General features: G+C 36.1%; 1 protein-coding gene across 1 annotated transcript; it reads right to left on the minus strand.

Moving 5' to 3' along the window:
* Window positions 1-4861: 4861 nt before the first annotated feature.
* Window positions 4862-7770, minus strand: LOC140526242 (serine protease inhibitor Kazal-type 9-like). The gene is made up of 4 exons (XM_072642306.1): window positions 7660-7770; window positions 6981-7006; window positions 6064-6191; window positions 4862-5031 (listed from the first exon to the last, which is right to left on the minus strand). The coding sequence occupies exons 1-4, from the start codon at window positions 7712-7714 to the stop codon at window positions 4986-4988; spliced, it is 255 nt and encodes an 84-aa protein (XP_072498407.1). The 5' UTR covers window positions 7715-7770; the 3' UTR covers window positions 4862-4985.
* Between the last annotated feature and the right edge of the window lie 9748 nt (window positions 7771-17518).

The following is a 17518-nucleotide window of genomic DNA, read 5'->3' on the forward strand; positions in this document are numbered from 1 at the left end:
CTTATCCTATTGTTCAACTTTTTTGTTTTTTATCCAATACCAGTTTGTTTTAATGATTACTTAATACTATATTTTAAAATTTGGTACCTCTGTAACCACTTTATGCCTTCTTTTTCAGTAGTTTGTTTGAGATTCTTGATCTTTTTTCCCCTCCAGATGAATGATACTTTTGATATTTTGTTTGGACCACTAATGTAATGCCTTAGTATTCCTGTATGAAATTAGACCTGTAATTAATTTATGGATTGTTGTTATTTTTAATAAATTGACATGCTATAATCATGGGAATGTAATACCTTTCCAATGATTTGTTTGTATTTCCATAAAAAGCTTTTTGTAGTTTTATTCATGAATCCTAAGAATGTCTTGGTAGGTAGACTTCCAGACACTTTAATCACCTTGTAGTTACTTGGAATGGTATTTCTTTTCCTATATCTTGCTGTTGAATTCCATTAGCAATATAGAGAAAAGCTGATAACTTTTGTGGTTTTTTTTTGTTTTTCATATCTTACTCCTTTACCTAAGCTATTAATTACTTAATTTTTTAGGTTAATGCCTTGGATGTCCTGTTATCTGCAATAGAGATAATTTTGTTTTCTAAGTCTATGCTTATTGCATCCATTTCTTTTTCTAAATTTCTTATAGTAGTTAACATTTCCTGGACTATATTAAATAGTACTGGTGAGAAAAGAGACCTTGATTGTATTGGAGAAACCATTAACATATCTCTTAAAATTGAGGCTAATTATTGGTTTTTGATACTCCACAATTTTGAGGCGAGATCCATTTGTTCCAAAGCTTTCTAAAACTTTTATAACAGAAATGTGTACTGTATTTTGTCAAAAGCCTTTTCTGCATCTATTAATATAATAATCTGATTTTAATGTTTATTTTTTATTAATAAAGTATACCATGCTTGGAATTTTCTTAGCATTGAACAATTCCTAACTTCCACCATAAATCCACCTGATCATAGAGGGTAACCTTTTGAATGCCTGATATTTATGATTTAATGAGTTTAATGGTATGAGTTTAAAAAGTTAGTTCTTATGCAATGCCTTCTCAGAGAGAAATGTACAAGATAGTTTGTTTTAACTCTGGTAAGCTCGGTTCCATTTCAGGAAAAAGAGAAGTCTCAGCTTTTTTTCTTTTTGGTACTAGAAGTGACACAATTTAATGAAGATTAGCAATCCTGCTTCTTCTTTAAGGATGAGATCAGATGTGTCAGGGTTATTGGGTAAAGAAAAAATTACCTGAGGAATAAATCAACACATAAATACTGATGATACTGATGTTATGAAACTGGGCAGGATCTTAGATTGTAGATTGTTACAACAGGAAATTGCCTTAGAACTCATCTAGTCCAACTCTCTGATTTTTGTGGTGAAATTGAGACTCAAGAGAAAGGCACCCATGGACACCCAGATTGTTAGTTACACAGTCAAGATTCACATTTAGGCCTTTTGATTCAAAATCTAATATTCCTTATAATATTTCACTTTGATAGGTACATGTGATTGTCTAAAGCTAAAAAAAAAACCAGCCCAAATTATCGTTATTTCACCTTTCTCAGCCTCAGCTTCTTCTATAAAATGAAGACGATAGTCTCTTTCTTTCTTCACTCACAGAATTATTGGAAAAAACAAATGAGAGAATGTTTGTGAAAGTTCTTTGTAAACAGAAAGTACCAAATGAATGTGAGCTATTGTTACCTAGATGCTTGGGTTTATATGTGATTTCATTGTATGGGGACTCTAATGGTTTAGATTTCAGGGCCTTTGTGCCTTTTTATCCATTGTGAACCTTACCTTGTCAGATTCTTTTTAACCCCCCACCTCCCACTGAAAATCCTTACTCTTCTTTTAATTGTATGGGAGTAATGATGTAGCTCTTGGGTTGTCTATATGTTATCATTTATTCTCATTATATGAGCACTCCACCTCCTTTTGTAATCATATTTATTTGATAATACATATGTGTGTGTGTGTGTGTGTGTGTGTGTGTGTATTTACCACTTCTTAGGCAAAAAGCCAGTGTTGGTAACATGTCATAGCTTGCTGCCTGCCATCTATCCTTCCATTGCTCCCTGGATCACTTGATTCCCTCATTTGAAAGAAAACCCAGTGTTGTGAACTTAGAAAATCATAATCATAGAGTTGTAGAGGTAGAAAGGACCTTTGAAATCTTGTCCAACCCTTTTATTTGATAAATGAGGAAACTGAGACCCTGGAAGTAAAAATGACTTGAGCCAAGTGACCCAGGAAGTTTGGTCACAGTACTGTGACCCAGGGAGTCACCTCAGTTTGGATGAATGCCTGGGTATGTGATTGGAGACAAGAGCCATCTTCTCCTTTTCCCTCTCCTTTTCTTTGTTCTTTTATAGTCCCTTTCTCTCCTTTTTCTCCTCTCCCTTTGCTTCTTATTATTCTTCTCTTCCCTTTCTTCTCTCTATGTCCTTTATCTTTCTATGACTTTATCCCCTTTCCTGTCCTGTTTTTTTGATATGACTTGAAATGGTTCCTGGACATGGACTCAGAAAGCCTGGGACGAGTTTCCTGGATCTGATGATCTTTACAGGTGTGACTCTGGGCATGTCTTCTTATACTGGACCCTCAATATCCCCTCCTATAAAATGAAGATAACACTACTCCTTTTGCCTCCTCATGAGATGCTAGTGATGAGAATGTCTTGTAATTCTTAAATTCTACATTATGTGAATTAATACTTTTTCTTATTGATATGATCCTTCAGTGGATCTATGGCATCATGCTTGACATTCACACTATGCTGATATCTTGAAACTTCTACCTACATGGGTGATTCCTATCCCAGTAAATTTAGAAAACTTCCTTAAGTAATTCACTCAGCAGGCATGAAACATCTTCTGATTCTTTAATTATTTTCAGAGTATCAGTGTAGGATTTGACCTGAGGGGATGCTATTTCTTACTCTTACTTCATGATTTACCTCTTCCTTTTCTGGTTTTATTTTACTGGTCGTAGATTTTGGTCCAAATGGAAACCTAGTTATCATTGATCATCATTATTATTTTTAGTGGGTATAGAGATAGATTGCTGTATTTTTTTAAATTTATGAAAGAACACCAAATGATGTCTCCACAATTTAACCACTTGCCTCTATTTCACAAATGTTTAGCAAACATTTACTAGGTGAAATACCGTATTTGAGTTTTTATGATAAATAGAAAAACAAATAAGTTAGTTTTCTTGCCCTCAGAGCATTCACAGTGTATTTGGAGGACTGATGAATCAGATCATAGACAAGCAGAATTTTAAAATTGGGTAGAGGATAAATTCTTTGATAGGTACAAAGGAAAGAGAAAGATTACAATTGAGTAGCAGCGATTAAGCTCCCTAAAGAAGGAAAAGTGAACCATATGTATTAGGAAGGACACAGGACCAATAGTCAAAAGGTCTGGATTCAAATCTTGTCTCTAATACTGAATTGTATTGTGACTTGAGGCAAGTTAACTCCCTAGGCCCCAGTTTTTTGTTTTTAGGTGTTTGTTTTTCTGCGTGCAAAAGTTCCATTGATGAGGTGTGGGGTGCTAGGGACCCCAAAATGCCAACAGTCTGGGTCCTGCTGGAATGAATTTGACACAAGCCTTCTTAAAGCCAAAGAAAAACAAAGTTTATTAAAGATTCGCCTTACTGGATTGACTCTTAAGGAGCCTAATCATTTGAATTGCTTGTATTCACAAATGGACCAGATAGCATCTCAGCTAGACAGACTCTGAGCTGGACTGAATCTGAGCACCTTCATGGAAGCAAAATGGAACTTAAATACAGAAAATGACTGTAGGAGGGATCCAGTGGTGGTCTGGTAGTCTAGGGTGATGGGAGGAGGGGTTTAGGGAAGGTCTTGAGGAGAAGTCCAAGAAGGGGGTGATTGGTCAAGTGTTGGAAACAGCTGGAGGCAATCAGGAGATATGACATAATGGAGGGCCTGGGCCAGAAGCAGGTGTCTCCAGGTAGTCTGGGGTCCCAGGGATGGTCTCCATAGATCAAACCCAGGGAGGATCCTGATGGGAGTGGCTGGTAATAGGATCAAAGGGAGGAATATCAAAAAAAATGCTAAATAGAAGATAGGGAGTATCTGGCCCGGGATAAATGGAAGAGGAATCCAAGGAACACCCCCAAGGCCAGACTTTCTGGGGCTTTGCAGACAAAAGGGACAAAAGCCCTCCAGATCCAAGGGGAAAAGGTCTTGGCTTGGGCTTATACCTCATCACCATGACATAACTGAATAATATCTATATCTACATATCTTTATTTTTTAGTAGTCTCTCTATTCTTTAGACATTACACTGATGAACCTTAACATTTTCCTGGAGTACTTGCATTTTAGTAAAACATTCCTGAGAAGCAGAGAGCTTAAAAATCTTAGCGAATTTCATAGAAGTTCCAAACCAATGCTGAAATAGCAGAAATATCCTCTAAAGACTCCTCAATGAATGGTCATCTAATATTTGCTTGAAAAATCCCAGTTACAAAAAGATCACTCCTTCCTGTGCAGCAGTTCAACTCTTGAGTGACAAATTGTTAGGAAGTTTTTCATATCAAGTTGAAATTCTCCTCCCTGAAAACAGCACCGCCCCCCACCCCCTCCCCAAACACGTATCAGTTTGTCTTAGCCTTGTCCTTTATGGCTAAGCAGAAAAACAACATCACCTAATTCCTTGATAGTCTTGAAGTCAGTGAACATGTTCTGCCTTTCCCCCACAATACCAAGTCTTCTGTAGTTGTAATATTCCTAATTCCAAACCTGTTATGACATTTAACATCTTACTGTTCCTTAGGTTCCCTGTTTATCTCACCAACGAAGAGAATTAAGACAAAAATTTCAGTGAAGTTTCCTTTATTCATAAGAAACACTCTAAGCAAGGTTCAATAAACACCATTGTGAAGATGTCTTGAGCCTCATCTTCTAGTGGAAATGAAAAACACTAGAGGACATTTCCGAATTCAACACCTTCCCTCATGTGAAAATTTGATTTTGTCGTCACTCTGCCTATGGAATGAAAAAAGAAAGTTAAGTGAGGATCACTAATATAAGCCCATTTTCTCATGTCAAAATGGAGGTGATGAGCTCTCTGTCACAGGCAGTGTTTAAATAGAAGTAAGATGACCACTTAGAGGTGATGTTGCAGAGCAAATTCGTGCATTGGGTCAAAGCAGGATTAGGTGGTTTCTGACATCCCTTCTCACACTGAAAATCCCATGTCAATGGAATACTATGTTGCTGTTCTCTAAACTTCCTCATAAAAGTGACTGTCTTTAAAACATTTAATTTATGCTCTTAAAAAAACCAACATTGCCAATATTCAGTGTCTTTCTACTACTCAACCCTTTCTTTAGCAACAGAAGCATCCCTCATAATAAATTAGTAAAAGAAACAAGGCAAGAACAACAAAATCCTCAGCATTGAGAATTTGAGTGACTTTTCCAAAAGTATGCAACTAGTTCATAAATTTATAAAATACTGATTGTTAATTCTGGAAGGAATTGTTAACATAATTCTTGAAGGAATATACTGATTATACTGTCCAGCTACTTTTACACACTAATTTTACACATATGCCAACAAACTGTGGAAGAATCTAAGTAATTCTCTTCACATGGAAATAGAAGCCCAAAGTGTGAAAGGGACTCCATATTGATATAGGTTACATGGTGTCATGGAAGGAGCACTGGGTTCAAATCTTGGCTTTATCCAAAGCTATAGTTATAGCTTTAGATATTTCTTTTTACTGCTTTGAGCCTCAGTTTTCTTATCTATAAAGTGGGTATACCAGTACATTTAGAGGAAGGGAAGGGTAATTGAGGGAGTAAATGTGGCAGAGAAGAGTATGAATCATCTGGCTAGGAGAACTGCTGGTATACCCTGATCTACTGGTTGAGGTAAAGCATGGAACAGTGGTTTCTCACTTCCTGGTCTCATATTAGTCAAGAATGTTTCCATTGTGTTAACTACTGAATTCTGTCCCACCCCCAACCCTGCCCCTATTAACTTTCTTCCCTTCCATTTCATTCCTGTACTTACTTAACAGCATCGCAGAAAGCACATTTGTTGGGATATGTTTTCCCATTAGAAGCACATATTGGTGCATACTCCAGAGTGCATCGTCGGGGCTGTCCTGGTGGTAGTTTTTTATAACCTTTGCAGATATCCTGAAAAATCAGTAATAAACATTATTTCCTTCTTGAGTGATAGGATTTTTACACAGTCAATTTTCTAAAAGCCTGGAAATGGTTAGGTTTCTAGAACTGAAAAGGAAAATGGCCAGGAGATACTGTGAAAATCATGCCTACAATCTTTACACAAACCCCTGAGGCCAATTCCCCTTCCCTCAACCTTTGCTCTCTTTCATAGTCATGGAGGGGTGAGAAACTATGATCTCCAGAAATCTAATCTTCTATTCAACAGACATATATTGAACATCTAGAATATGAAGAGTAAGTGACAGCATGGTAGAATAGATAGATAATCAGCTTTGGAGGCAGGAAGATCCGGGTGCCAGTCCTTTTTCTCTTATGTTGGTTGTATAACCATATTGGCAAGTATCTTAACAACTCGGGATTTTGAAAGCCTTCAATATCTATAAATTACAGCATAGATACTGAAGTTGTTTCTAGACTAGGAGACTACATCATATTGCTTTCTGATTTATGACCTTGAGCTTTACCTATCCTTTCTGGGAATACTCTTGGCTTCTGACCATTGTGAATTTGGTTTCTGCTTATCCAGGATATAAATTTAAAATGCACATTTGGAGAAAAGTTCATTGAAGACTGACTCAGAATGCCATCTGGGAGTAAGCCTCCATACCTGATAAATTTTGTGTTGGTTTTCTTTCAAAATAATTTAAATTTTGGACCACCTTTATGTGAAATGCAGTGTCATTACAAGATAGGAATGCAATATCACAAGGGTTTGATGTTGAGAGAGAGAAGACTTACTTTTTCTTTTGAGACTGACTCCACATCTGGAACAGAAATAAAAAAGTATTAAGCAACATAGTCTCTTGAACTACCCAACAAAGCTCCTCCTTTTGCTCCCTTAGCCTTGGGAAACCCTTTTTCTCTAATGTGATAAGAAATTCCATTTAATGTAATGGAAGAAAGTAACTTCTTTCTTCTACTTTCGCCATGCTTCACTTTCTGTCTCTTTAAAACAAAGGGAATTTATTAACTTTGAAGACCCTTTCAAGTTTAAAATTCTATGTTCTAGAAGCTGTTATATTTCTAAGAGATTGGATTCCATCTACTAAATACATTTCTAGCTCTGATATTAACTTCAAAATTCCATTTCATCTCTAAAAGTATATTTTTAATGATTTCTTCCAGTGCCAACATTTTATAATCTATCATCCTCCGTCCTTCAATATTGTATGTTCTAAGATCCCTTCAAGCCCTTATAACCTCATTTCTATCTCCTAAGGTCTTTTCCAGCCCTGATATTGCATGATTTCTCTTGGCAGATACACAAAAATAAATGTAATTCTTTTTGAAGCTGTCATTCTGAACAGAAAGCATGCCCACTTCTCACACCTTATTATCTTGGGACTCTCTGGGTCATTCACTATAAGGGGACAGCTGATATCAGGGGTTAGGGCTCAGTCAAGAAAGAGATACTCACTGAAGATGGATATCAGTGTCAGCATTAGGAACAGACATACAGCTGCTGTCTTCATGGTGTAAGTATTCCAAGGTGAGTGGAATGAAGTGAGTCAGTTAGCTGCTGTTCTGGGCTCAGCTTCTGAGGACCAGTATTATATACAGGCAGGAATCCACCTTGATTGTGAAATTTGCTTTCATGAATATAGGACGCTGGAAACAAATTCCAAATGACTTCTGAATGACTCGCTTATGAGAAAGTCTTGAACTAAGAACCAGGAATGAAGGGATATTTATCAGAATCCCCAGTCTTGTTACATGTAATCTTATACTAGTCTGGTTTCCCAAACACATGAAATCAGTAGAATTTCCACATGGAATAACAGATCATATTTATAGAGTGCATCAGGGTTTGTACACTGTTTTATGTAATTTACCTCATTTGATTGCTCACAATGCACTTGGGAGGTAGAAACTCTTCTCTGGCCTTTTTACAGATGAGGCAACTGGTGCAGAACATTTAAATGATATTCTTAGTCTCAAAGTTTGCTTATGGTGACACCAGGACATAAAGTTTTTGGACTCCAAATTGAGTGCTGGGATTCCTCACTTTTCTGTGCTACTTCTCAGGATGTAGGGGTATTCCCATCATTGAAAATATTCTAGTAGAGACCAGCTATTGCTGAAAATGTGTTAAGTGGAATTACTGCATGGGAGCAGAGGTTGAGCTCTAAGCTTAATGATCACAGAGGAATAGAATTTAAAGTTACTTAATGAGGTAATTTTATAGGCCCAACTGTTCTTATTGTAGATGATAAAATTGAGGTTCTGAGAAAGTTAATGTCAATGAGTTAGTGGCATACCTGCTTTTGAGATTGCCTGTAAGAAGCTCATGAAGGCAGAGATATTCCTGGATTATGGGCAGATGTTCACTAATGAGGCCTTAAGTGGTAGCATGAGAGCTGTATATCATGGTAGAAGGGAGAGCAAGGGAGTCAGGTGAGATCATGTTGTGATGGAGACGTCTGGCTCTGTGGATCTGCTTACCTGGGTGGCTTTCTCTATATTCGTGAACCTACTTTCTCCCATATTCTATGAACCTCTGGGAAAGTCTTATGGGATTGGTCTGGGAGCTGCTGGAGGTCTTAAGCAAAGAGAACACAAAAAGATTTGAGTAATGAAAACTGTTTGTCACAAGACCAACCGAAGCTGCTTCTTTGGTAGTATGTTCTAAGTCCTTTTCTGTTTTCTTTTTCTGTCTGATTGATTCTAAGCAAAATTTGAAACGTGTTATGGAACTATCATGAGTGAAAGTCAGTAGAAGTAAACTCAGCCACGTTTTCCCTGAGCAACATCACAGTTCATTGGCTAGTTTTGGACATTTTAATAAAGAGGGTCAAATTGCTATCTCAACTAGGCCAAAAGACCCATAGAAGGAATTGCAACTCCTTTGTATAAGCATGGAACAAAGAACAGAATAGTGTAGATGAGGAAAATAATACAGTTGTTTGTAGGGTTGGCAGCATCATGCGAATGAGGACAGCATCATTGGTTACACTAAGTAAACTGGGCTAACACTTATGTGTGGCCAACGACCACCACTCTGTCTGAAAGAAATGCTTTATTGATTTATTGGACCCGTTTTTATCCTGTGGCTATTGATAGTGAGCCAGGGATAGCAGACTCCCTGGCTCCTAGCAGGACATAAGACCATTTTTAAATGAGTAAGAATGGGCAGTGCATCTTGTGGAAATGTACCAGGTGAGCTTGCAGGCCTTTAAAGATAGCAAACAGATGTAATGGAGTTTTCCTGGAGTTGAAATAATGAGGAACAGCAGGTTTCCTCAACCTAAAGTGATTTTGTAGGTAGTAATGAGATAACAATATCCTTTGAATTAAAATATTTTCTGAGATCGCTGAACCTTCAAACTTAGAGTTTTTCTTTAATTAAAAGTCATTGATAGGAAAACTAAACTTCTGTATCTAACCTGTGAGAGGAAGACTGAACTCATGAGTTTCTTCATTCAGAGCTAGAGAAAAGTTTGTTACATAAAATATAGAATAGTTACAGAATAGACTGAACTACAGTGTAAAATCAAATATGAAATACCAAATCAATGTTCAATATTCTCAGGACTGCCTCAGAGGGCAGAGATCTGTGATGGTGGTCCTGGTGACCCTAGTCCTCAAATCAAAGCTTTATGTTCCTTTGCTGCTACCCTAGACCATTACCTCCAATGGCACAACTGTACTCATAATCAAATATTTCTCTGTGTCATTACCCTGCATGTGATAAATGTACTGCTGCCCCTCAAATCTCAAAAACCTCCTAATTCAAACAAACAAATGAACTAAAAAATAACTTTTAATCCAAGTGAAAGAATTTTTATTCTAATTATAAATCCTTGGAATCTAACTTTTTTTCCTCAGAAGTTTATTTTAATCTTTAAAATTTAGTGAATCGAATGAGTGAGAATTTTTTATTAAAGATATCTGAGGGAACTGTCTGAACTTCTGGAAATAAAACCTACATTCACTGATTTTGTTTTCTTCTAGAGTTCTTGAATCAAAGTATATTTATAAATCCTGGATTTAATTTGTTCTTTTTTTGCAAATTCAACAATAATTAACCAATACCAAAATTTTGAGATCACAAGAACAGTTAATAGGACTGTATGAGAGTCAGTAAGTAGACACATATGGAGTTTTTTTTTTAAAGATACACACATATACGTATATATGTGTTTGCATGTTTACATCAAAAGGTTTCAACTAATTACTCTATTTATGTCCTCTCCATCTGTATCTTACTCCCAATATTCTTCTCTGTTCCCCTTTTAAAACACTTTATTAACATTTTTTATAAAAATGTCTATATCTATTCTCTAACTGGCTTTTTCTTCCCCCCCCAGTACAAATAACATATATGTGTAGTCAGAAAAAATGAGGAAACTCAGATGAATTATTGCTTCTTACTAATTGCAATACAATTTCAGGAAGTCAGTACCTATTCTATGAGAAAGAAACTGGATGTCTCATGTTTACTGGGAAAGGAAAAATTTACTTGCATAACAATTCAGCACATAATTACAGGATAAAAAACTATAAGGGATCTTAGAACATAGCTAATTAGAGCAGGAAATAACCTTAAAGACCATCTTTTCCAACCCTCTTATTTTAGGGATAAGGAAATAAACTTAAGTGAAGGGAAATGACTTGCCCACATACACTTACGTGATTAGATGCAGAGCCAAGAATTTCATTCAGAACTTCTGATTTAAAATCTAGGCCTCAAAACTGTGGGTGAAGTAGCGGGATTTCTACTCCAAGCATGTGAAGACTTCACTGTGGTGTAATGGGTGGCTGAGAAAAATTTGTTCCAAAGGCCACAAAAGTGGCTGAAGCAGACTATCTGGAGTTCCCAGATCCTGGTCAGATATCAAAGATACCAAGGGTATCCACTGTATCCTAGGTTTTGCCAGTCATCCTCACTTTTTCCTGCCACTGATGTTTGATGACTCTGGAAAAGAGATTGAGACTCTGCCTCACTTAAATTCAGTTCACGTGCAAGAGAACATGTGCAAAAGCACATGTCTTCTTAGCACCAATGGGATATTCACAGCACCTATGACAGCCATGAATATCACAGTACAATTCAGAATCTTGAAATACTACAGACTCTTCACATGGAAAGCAGAACTAAAACATTTATTCAGACACCAGAAAGCCAAATCCATCACAGTAACAAAAATCTATACACAATAACAATGCAGAGGATAACACTATCCCCATGCCTTCCCTCTGCTAGGCTTCCCACAAACCAGCTCCATTAAACAAAAATCACAAACAATCACAAAATCACTCACACTAGCCAGCAGCCTGCATCCTCCCTAGCTCTGATTGCTCTCAAGACTAACTTCCTCTCAGCTCTGCTCTAGCTCCTCCTCTTCCTATTCCACTCATTCAACAAACTCTTTCCACCACAGACTCCAAGGGACTCAGACTTACTTGACCCAGGCTTCCATGTGACCCAGGCAGGTTACATGGGCCTATTAATGAATATGAAAGATTTTCCATTTAAATGACCATCACAGCAAGTCAAGACATCACTCCATGATGTCATTGATCCTCTTTGAAAATGAAGGATAAGAAACAGTATTCTTTTAAGTACACCACTTTGATAGGTACACTTGATTGTCTCCAAAGGAAAAAAAGACACTGCCTAAATTGCTATTTTATCCCTCTTGGTCTCAGCTTCCTTCTTGGTAAAATAAAGACAATAATCCCTTCCTTTTCTCACTCACAGGATTGCTGGAAAAAAAAAATGAGCAAACATTTGTCAAAGTGATTTGTGAACAAAAAGTGCCACATGAACGTAAGCTTTTGATACATAGATACTTGGGTTTATCTGTGATTTCACTATATATGCATTCTATCTAATGGTATGGATTTCATGGTCTTTATGTCTTCCTTGTCCAAATCTTTTTAAAAAACACCTCTGAAAATCTTTTATCTCCTTTTAATCATATAGGCGTCATGATGTAGCTCTTGATTGTATATGTGTTATCACTTTTTCTCAATATATGAGCAGTTCACCCTCTCTTCTGATAATATATATTTTTTTGCCACTTCTTAAGCAAAAGGCCATTGTTGGTAATATGCCACAACTTGCTGCCACCTATCCTTCCATTACTACCTGGGTTGCTTGAGTCCCTCATTTGAAAGAAAATCTAGTGTTGCTAACTTAGAAAATCATAGTCATAGAATTGCAGAGGTAGAAGAGACCTTAGAAGTCTGGTTCAATCTTTTTATTTGATAGATAAAGAAATTCAGACCTTGTGAAGTTAAATGATTTGAGCCAAGTAACTCAGGAAGTTTGGTCATAGTACTGTGACCCAGGGAGTCACTTCAGTTTGGATGAATGCCTGGGTATGTGATTGGAGACAAGAGCCATCTTCTCCTTTTCCCCCTCCTTTTCTTTGTTCTTTCTCTCTTTTCCTTCTCTTCCTTTGCTTTTTATTATTCCTCTCTTCCCTTTCTTCTTTCTGTCTCTGTCCTTTACATTTTTATGACTACATCCTCTTTTCTGCCCTGTGTTTTTGATATGACTTGGAACAGTTCCTGGACATGGATTCAGAAAGCCTGGGACCAGTTTCCTGGATCTGATGATCTTTACAGGTGTGACTCTAGGCATGTCTTCTTATATTTGATTCTCAATATCCCCTCCTATAAATGAAGATAACACTACTCCTTTTGCCTCCTCATGGGACTCCAGTGATGAGAATGTCTTGTAATTCTTAAATTCTACATTATGTGATCTAATATCTTTTTATTATTGATATAATCCTTCAGTGGATCTATGACCTCACATTTGACATTCACACTACACTGATGCATCTTGAACTTCTACCCACCTGGATGATTCCTATCTCAGTAATGTGGAAATCCTCCTTAGGTAATTCACTCAGCAGGTATGAAATGTCTTCTGATTCTTTAATTATCTTCAGGGTATCTAGAATTTGACCTGAGGGAATACTGTTTTTTACTCTTACTTCATGACTTACTTCTTCCTTTTTTTTCCTGGTTGTAGATTATGGTCCAAATGGAAATTTCATCATCGTTGATGATAAGCAGCATTTTTAGTGACTGTAGAGATGGATCTTTTTTTTTAATTCATGAAAGAACACTAAATGATATCTCCATAATTTAACCACTTACTTCTAGTCTACAAATCTTTAGCAAGCATTTATTAGGTGAAAAACCATATGTAAGTTTTTTTTTATTTTATAAATAGAGAAACAAATAGGTCAATCTTCTTGCCCTCAGAGAACTCACAATATATTTGGAGGACTGGGTGAATAAATCCATGAAGACACATAACGTTAAAACTGGGTAAACAATGATAAGTTCTCTGACAGGGTACAAAAGGCTATAGAATTTCAGAGGAATAAGAAAGAGAAAGAATATGATGGACTAGCAGGGACAAAGCTCCCTAGAGAAGGAAAAGTGAACCATAATGTTCTGGGAAGGATATAGGACCAACAATCAAAAGGCCAGGTTTCAAATATTGTCTCTAATACTGAATTGTATTGTGGCTTGAGGCAAGTTAATTAACTCTGTAGACCTCAGTTTCTTCATCAATAAACTAAGGGTTTTGGACTCATATCTGAGGTCTCTTCCAGTTCTAATATTTCATGAGCTGAGCCTTGTTAGGCTGCCAGTAGGCAGGGATGAAAATGGAGTTGTCCAGGGACTGGGTCAGTGGGACCTTTAGACTGCTGTGGTACAGAGGAAGAAACACTGGACTGGTAGTCAGAAGACCTAAGGTTCAGTACTGGCTATGTTCCTTCACTGTTTTTTGTCTATAGGAAAAGCAGTACTCTACCCTGACCTCTTTCTTCCCTGTTCAGAACCAAAGTATATAATGAGTTGTTGCTTTCATAGGATTGTGATGGTGATTGAATGAGATATTCCTTGCAAAGTTCTTTTTATTCTATTAATTGTTGTAGTAAGTATTACAGGAAGGTATCAGGGCTCAGTGAAAGGAGTGCTGGGTTTGGATTCGCATTCTATCTGTCCTCCAGGCCTGAAAGGCTCATTTTCTTCATTTTCCTCTCAGAACTCTTCACTACCTTCAGGGCACAACTCAGATGTTTCCTCCTACAAAGGGCCTTTTCTTGATTCCACCAGGAATCATTGTCCTCTTCTACCTCTTAACCCCAATTATTTGTTTTGTATCATCTAAGGACATGTTGCCCTTCCCTTCCCTCCATCCCCAGACTCTTAAACCCTAAATAAAACACAAGCCTTTTTATCTTGGGGCTGTGGTATTTTTGTGTTTGTATTCATTGTGCCTAGCACAATGCTGGCACGAAGTAGCCACTCAATGAATTGAAATGAACTAAGTTCAATTCTGTGCTCTGTTAGGATCTTAGAAAAGACACTGCATGTCTGAGACTCTTTTGGTGAAATGAAGAGGTCTTGAACTCATTACTTCTAAGATCTAATCTAGCTTAGATCTATGACTTTATGGTAATGCCAATCATTATTCTTAGATATAAAAATAGGAATCTTTATAGGAACAGGTCTAGGATTTCTTCCTAGTTCTTTTAATTTCTTGAAGGGTACCAGTTTCTAGTTTGGTGGGTCCATATAGGATTGTTAGTTAAACAATTTAACAGGACTGGTGGGATTCTTTACTGCACACTTTAAGAATTCTGTCTAGTAGTCTAATACCACGCCTACTGACTTGCAGTCAGACTGAATTGGAAAATAGCTGTCTGGGTCATGTTCTGCAGCCATCGTCATCTCAGGTGAGAGCTTTCCAGAAAAAGAAACAACAAATGCATGTCTGGGAGCAAAGGAGCAAGTTGCAAAACCAAGAGACAGGAGGATTTAAAATTTTTCTTCTCATGCAGCTCATTCTAAAACCTGTCAAGATGGCTAGGTCTGCCTTTTGGGGCAGTATTGAGTAATTCTGAAAAGAGAAAAGAAATTAATTTTCTTGACTCATTCAAGAAATAGGCCAGAATATATTGGAAATTGAGAGGATGCCCATCAATTGGGGAGTGACTGAACAAGCTGTGGAATATAATTGTAATAGAAAACTATTGTGGAATAAGAAATGATGAACAGGTAGATTTCAGGAAAATCTGGAAAGACTTGTACAAAATGATGCAAAGTAAAATGAGCAAAACCAGGAAAACATTGTACACAGTTTCAGCAGTATCATGTGATGATCAACTATGAATGACTAAGCTCTTCGCAGCAACACAATGACATGAGACAAGTACAAAAGACTCATGAAGGAAAATGCTATCCATATCCGGATATAGAACTGATGGACTCAGAATGCAGATCAAAGCATATTTTTTTCCCACTTACTTTATTCTTTCTCATGGTTTTATTTCTTTTTGCTTTGTTTCTTCTTCCACAACTGTGATGAATATGGAACAATATTTTACATGATAGTATATGTATAAACTGTATTATACTGCCTATGATTTTTAGAAGAGGGGAGGGGAGGAAAGGAGGGGAAAAATTTAGAACTCAAAATATTTTTTTTTTCAAAATCTTTTAAAATAAATACTAAAATTTTTAAAATATGTAATTTAGGAAAAAATAAAATACTATTTAAATAAATAATAAAAAGAAATGGGTCAGGTTCAGTGCTTGTGCAGCAAGAGGCCATGAGACCTTGGAGCTCTGTGGAAACCTCTAGATCTACCAGGGAGGAAACAATGTTATCTCATTTGATCCTCACAACAATCTTTAGAGGTAGGTACTATTATTATCCCTATTTTACAGTTGAGGAAACTGAGGCAAATAGGCTTTAAGTAATTTGTTCAGGATCACACAGCTTCTAAGTGTCTGAGACTGGATTTGAACTCAAGTCTTCCTGACTCTAGGCACTATATCTTATTAATTGCATTATTTAAGTGCCTATTTTTTCTTTGTTTTGATGTAGTCATCATTTCTTTTCTTTTTTGTTTCTTTTGTTTTTTTGAATGTATTTTATTTTTTCATTACATATACTTATAGATTTTTTTCCCCCATTTCATGGGAAGTCTCTTGAAGGAGGTAAAACAGTTAAGACAAAATCAATAAAACAGTGATACTGGCTGAAAGTAAATGCAAAATTTCCAATCTGTGTCACTTTTCTATTTTTTTAAATGAACAAGAAATAATTTTTTTCCTTTCCCCATCCCCACCTCATTGGAAAATAAAATAATAAAATCAAATCTGTTTCAACAAAGATAGATTATATGTCCCATTCCACATCTGAAACCCATCACTTTTCAGTTATGGATGGAATATTTCATACTTGCTTCTCTGGAATCATGCATAAATATTGTATTGATCATAGTTTTTACAGCTTTCAAAATGTTTTCTTTAACAGTGTGGTTATTGTACAAATTATTCCACTTTTGCTCATTTCATTCTTCATGAGTTTACAAAATCCACAAAATTGCTTGTTTTGATAATATTACTGATGTGGTGTTATTCTTCTGATTCTTCTGTTTTACATTAATTGTCCCTGTCTTTCTATGTCTTTTTGAGGTTATCTACTTCCCGCTTTCTTCTAGTACAGTATTATTTATATTTTTAAAGGTTTTCTATTTCTTTTGTTTTCTTGGATATGTTAACTGTGTATATAACTGTGTACAACAATTTTTGATAATGCTTCTTCTGCTTTTATTGTAGTTTCATGTCACTTATTTATTGTTTCATATATTTGATTTTCTACCCTCCTCTCTTTAACCAAATTGGTAAAGGCATATCAATTTTATTAGGCTTTTAAAAGTTAGCTTTTAGTTTTATTTATAACTTTTTAGTCTTTTTCTTTTCATTTATCTTATTTGCTAATTTTCCCCATTTTCTCATTAGTGCTTATTTTAGGTTTGATTATTTGTTGACTTTCTAATTTTGGAAAATTCACATTCAGTTAATTAATTCTCTTGAATTTCTATTTTGTTAATACATATTTTCTGAGATATAATTTTCCCCCTTAGGAGTGTTTTAGCTGCATCCTAGAACTTTCGGTATGCTACATTTTTGTCATTTTCTTTTTCATGATGACTAAATATTTCTATCATTTGCTCTGAATTATATATATTCTATGTCATCTTGTCATTTTGCTAATATTTCTTTTATGATTTTAGATACTAAAGCATTTGCAGCATATATATTTAGTATTGAAGTTGGTTTGATATTTATGATTCATTTCAGCATAATGTATTTCCCTTATTTATCCCCTTTTTATGTGGTGAATCATTATCATTGTCTTCTTCTTCTTCTTCTTCTTCTTCTTCTTCTTCTTCTTCTCCTTCTTCTTCTTCTAACACTCCCACTCATGTGAAAATTTGATTTTGTCATCACTT

The sequence above is a fragment of the Notamacropus eugenii genome, chromosome 1 (assembly GCF_028372415.1).
Source record: "Notamacropus eugenii isolate mMacEug1 chromosome 1, mMacEug1.pri_v2, whole genome shotgun sequence".
NCBI lineage: Eukaryota > Metazoa > Chordata > Mammalia > Diprotodontia > Macropodidae > Notamacropus > Notamacropus eugenii.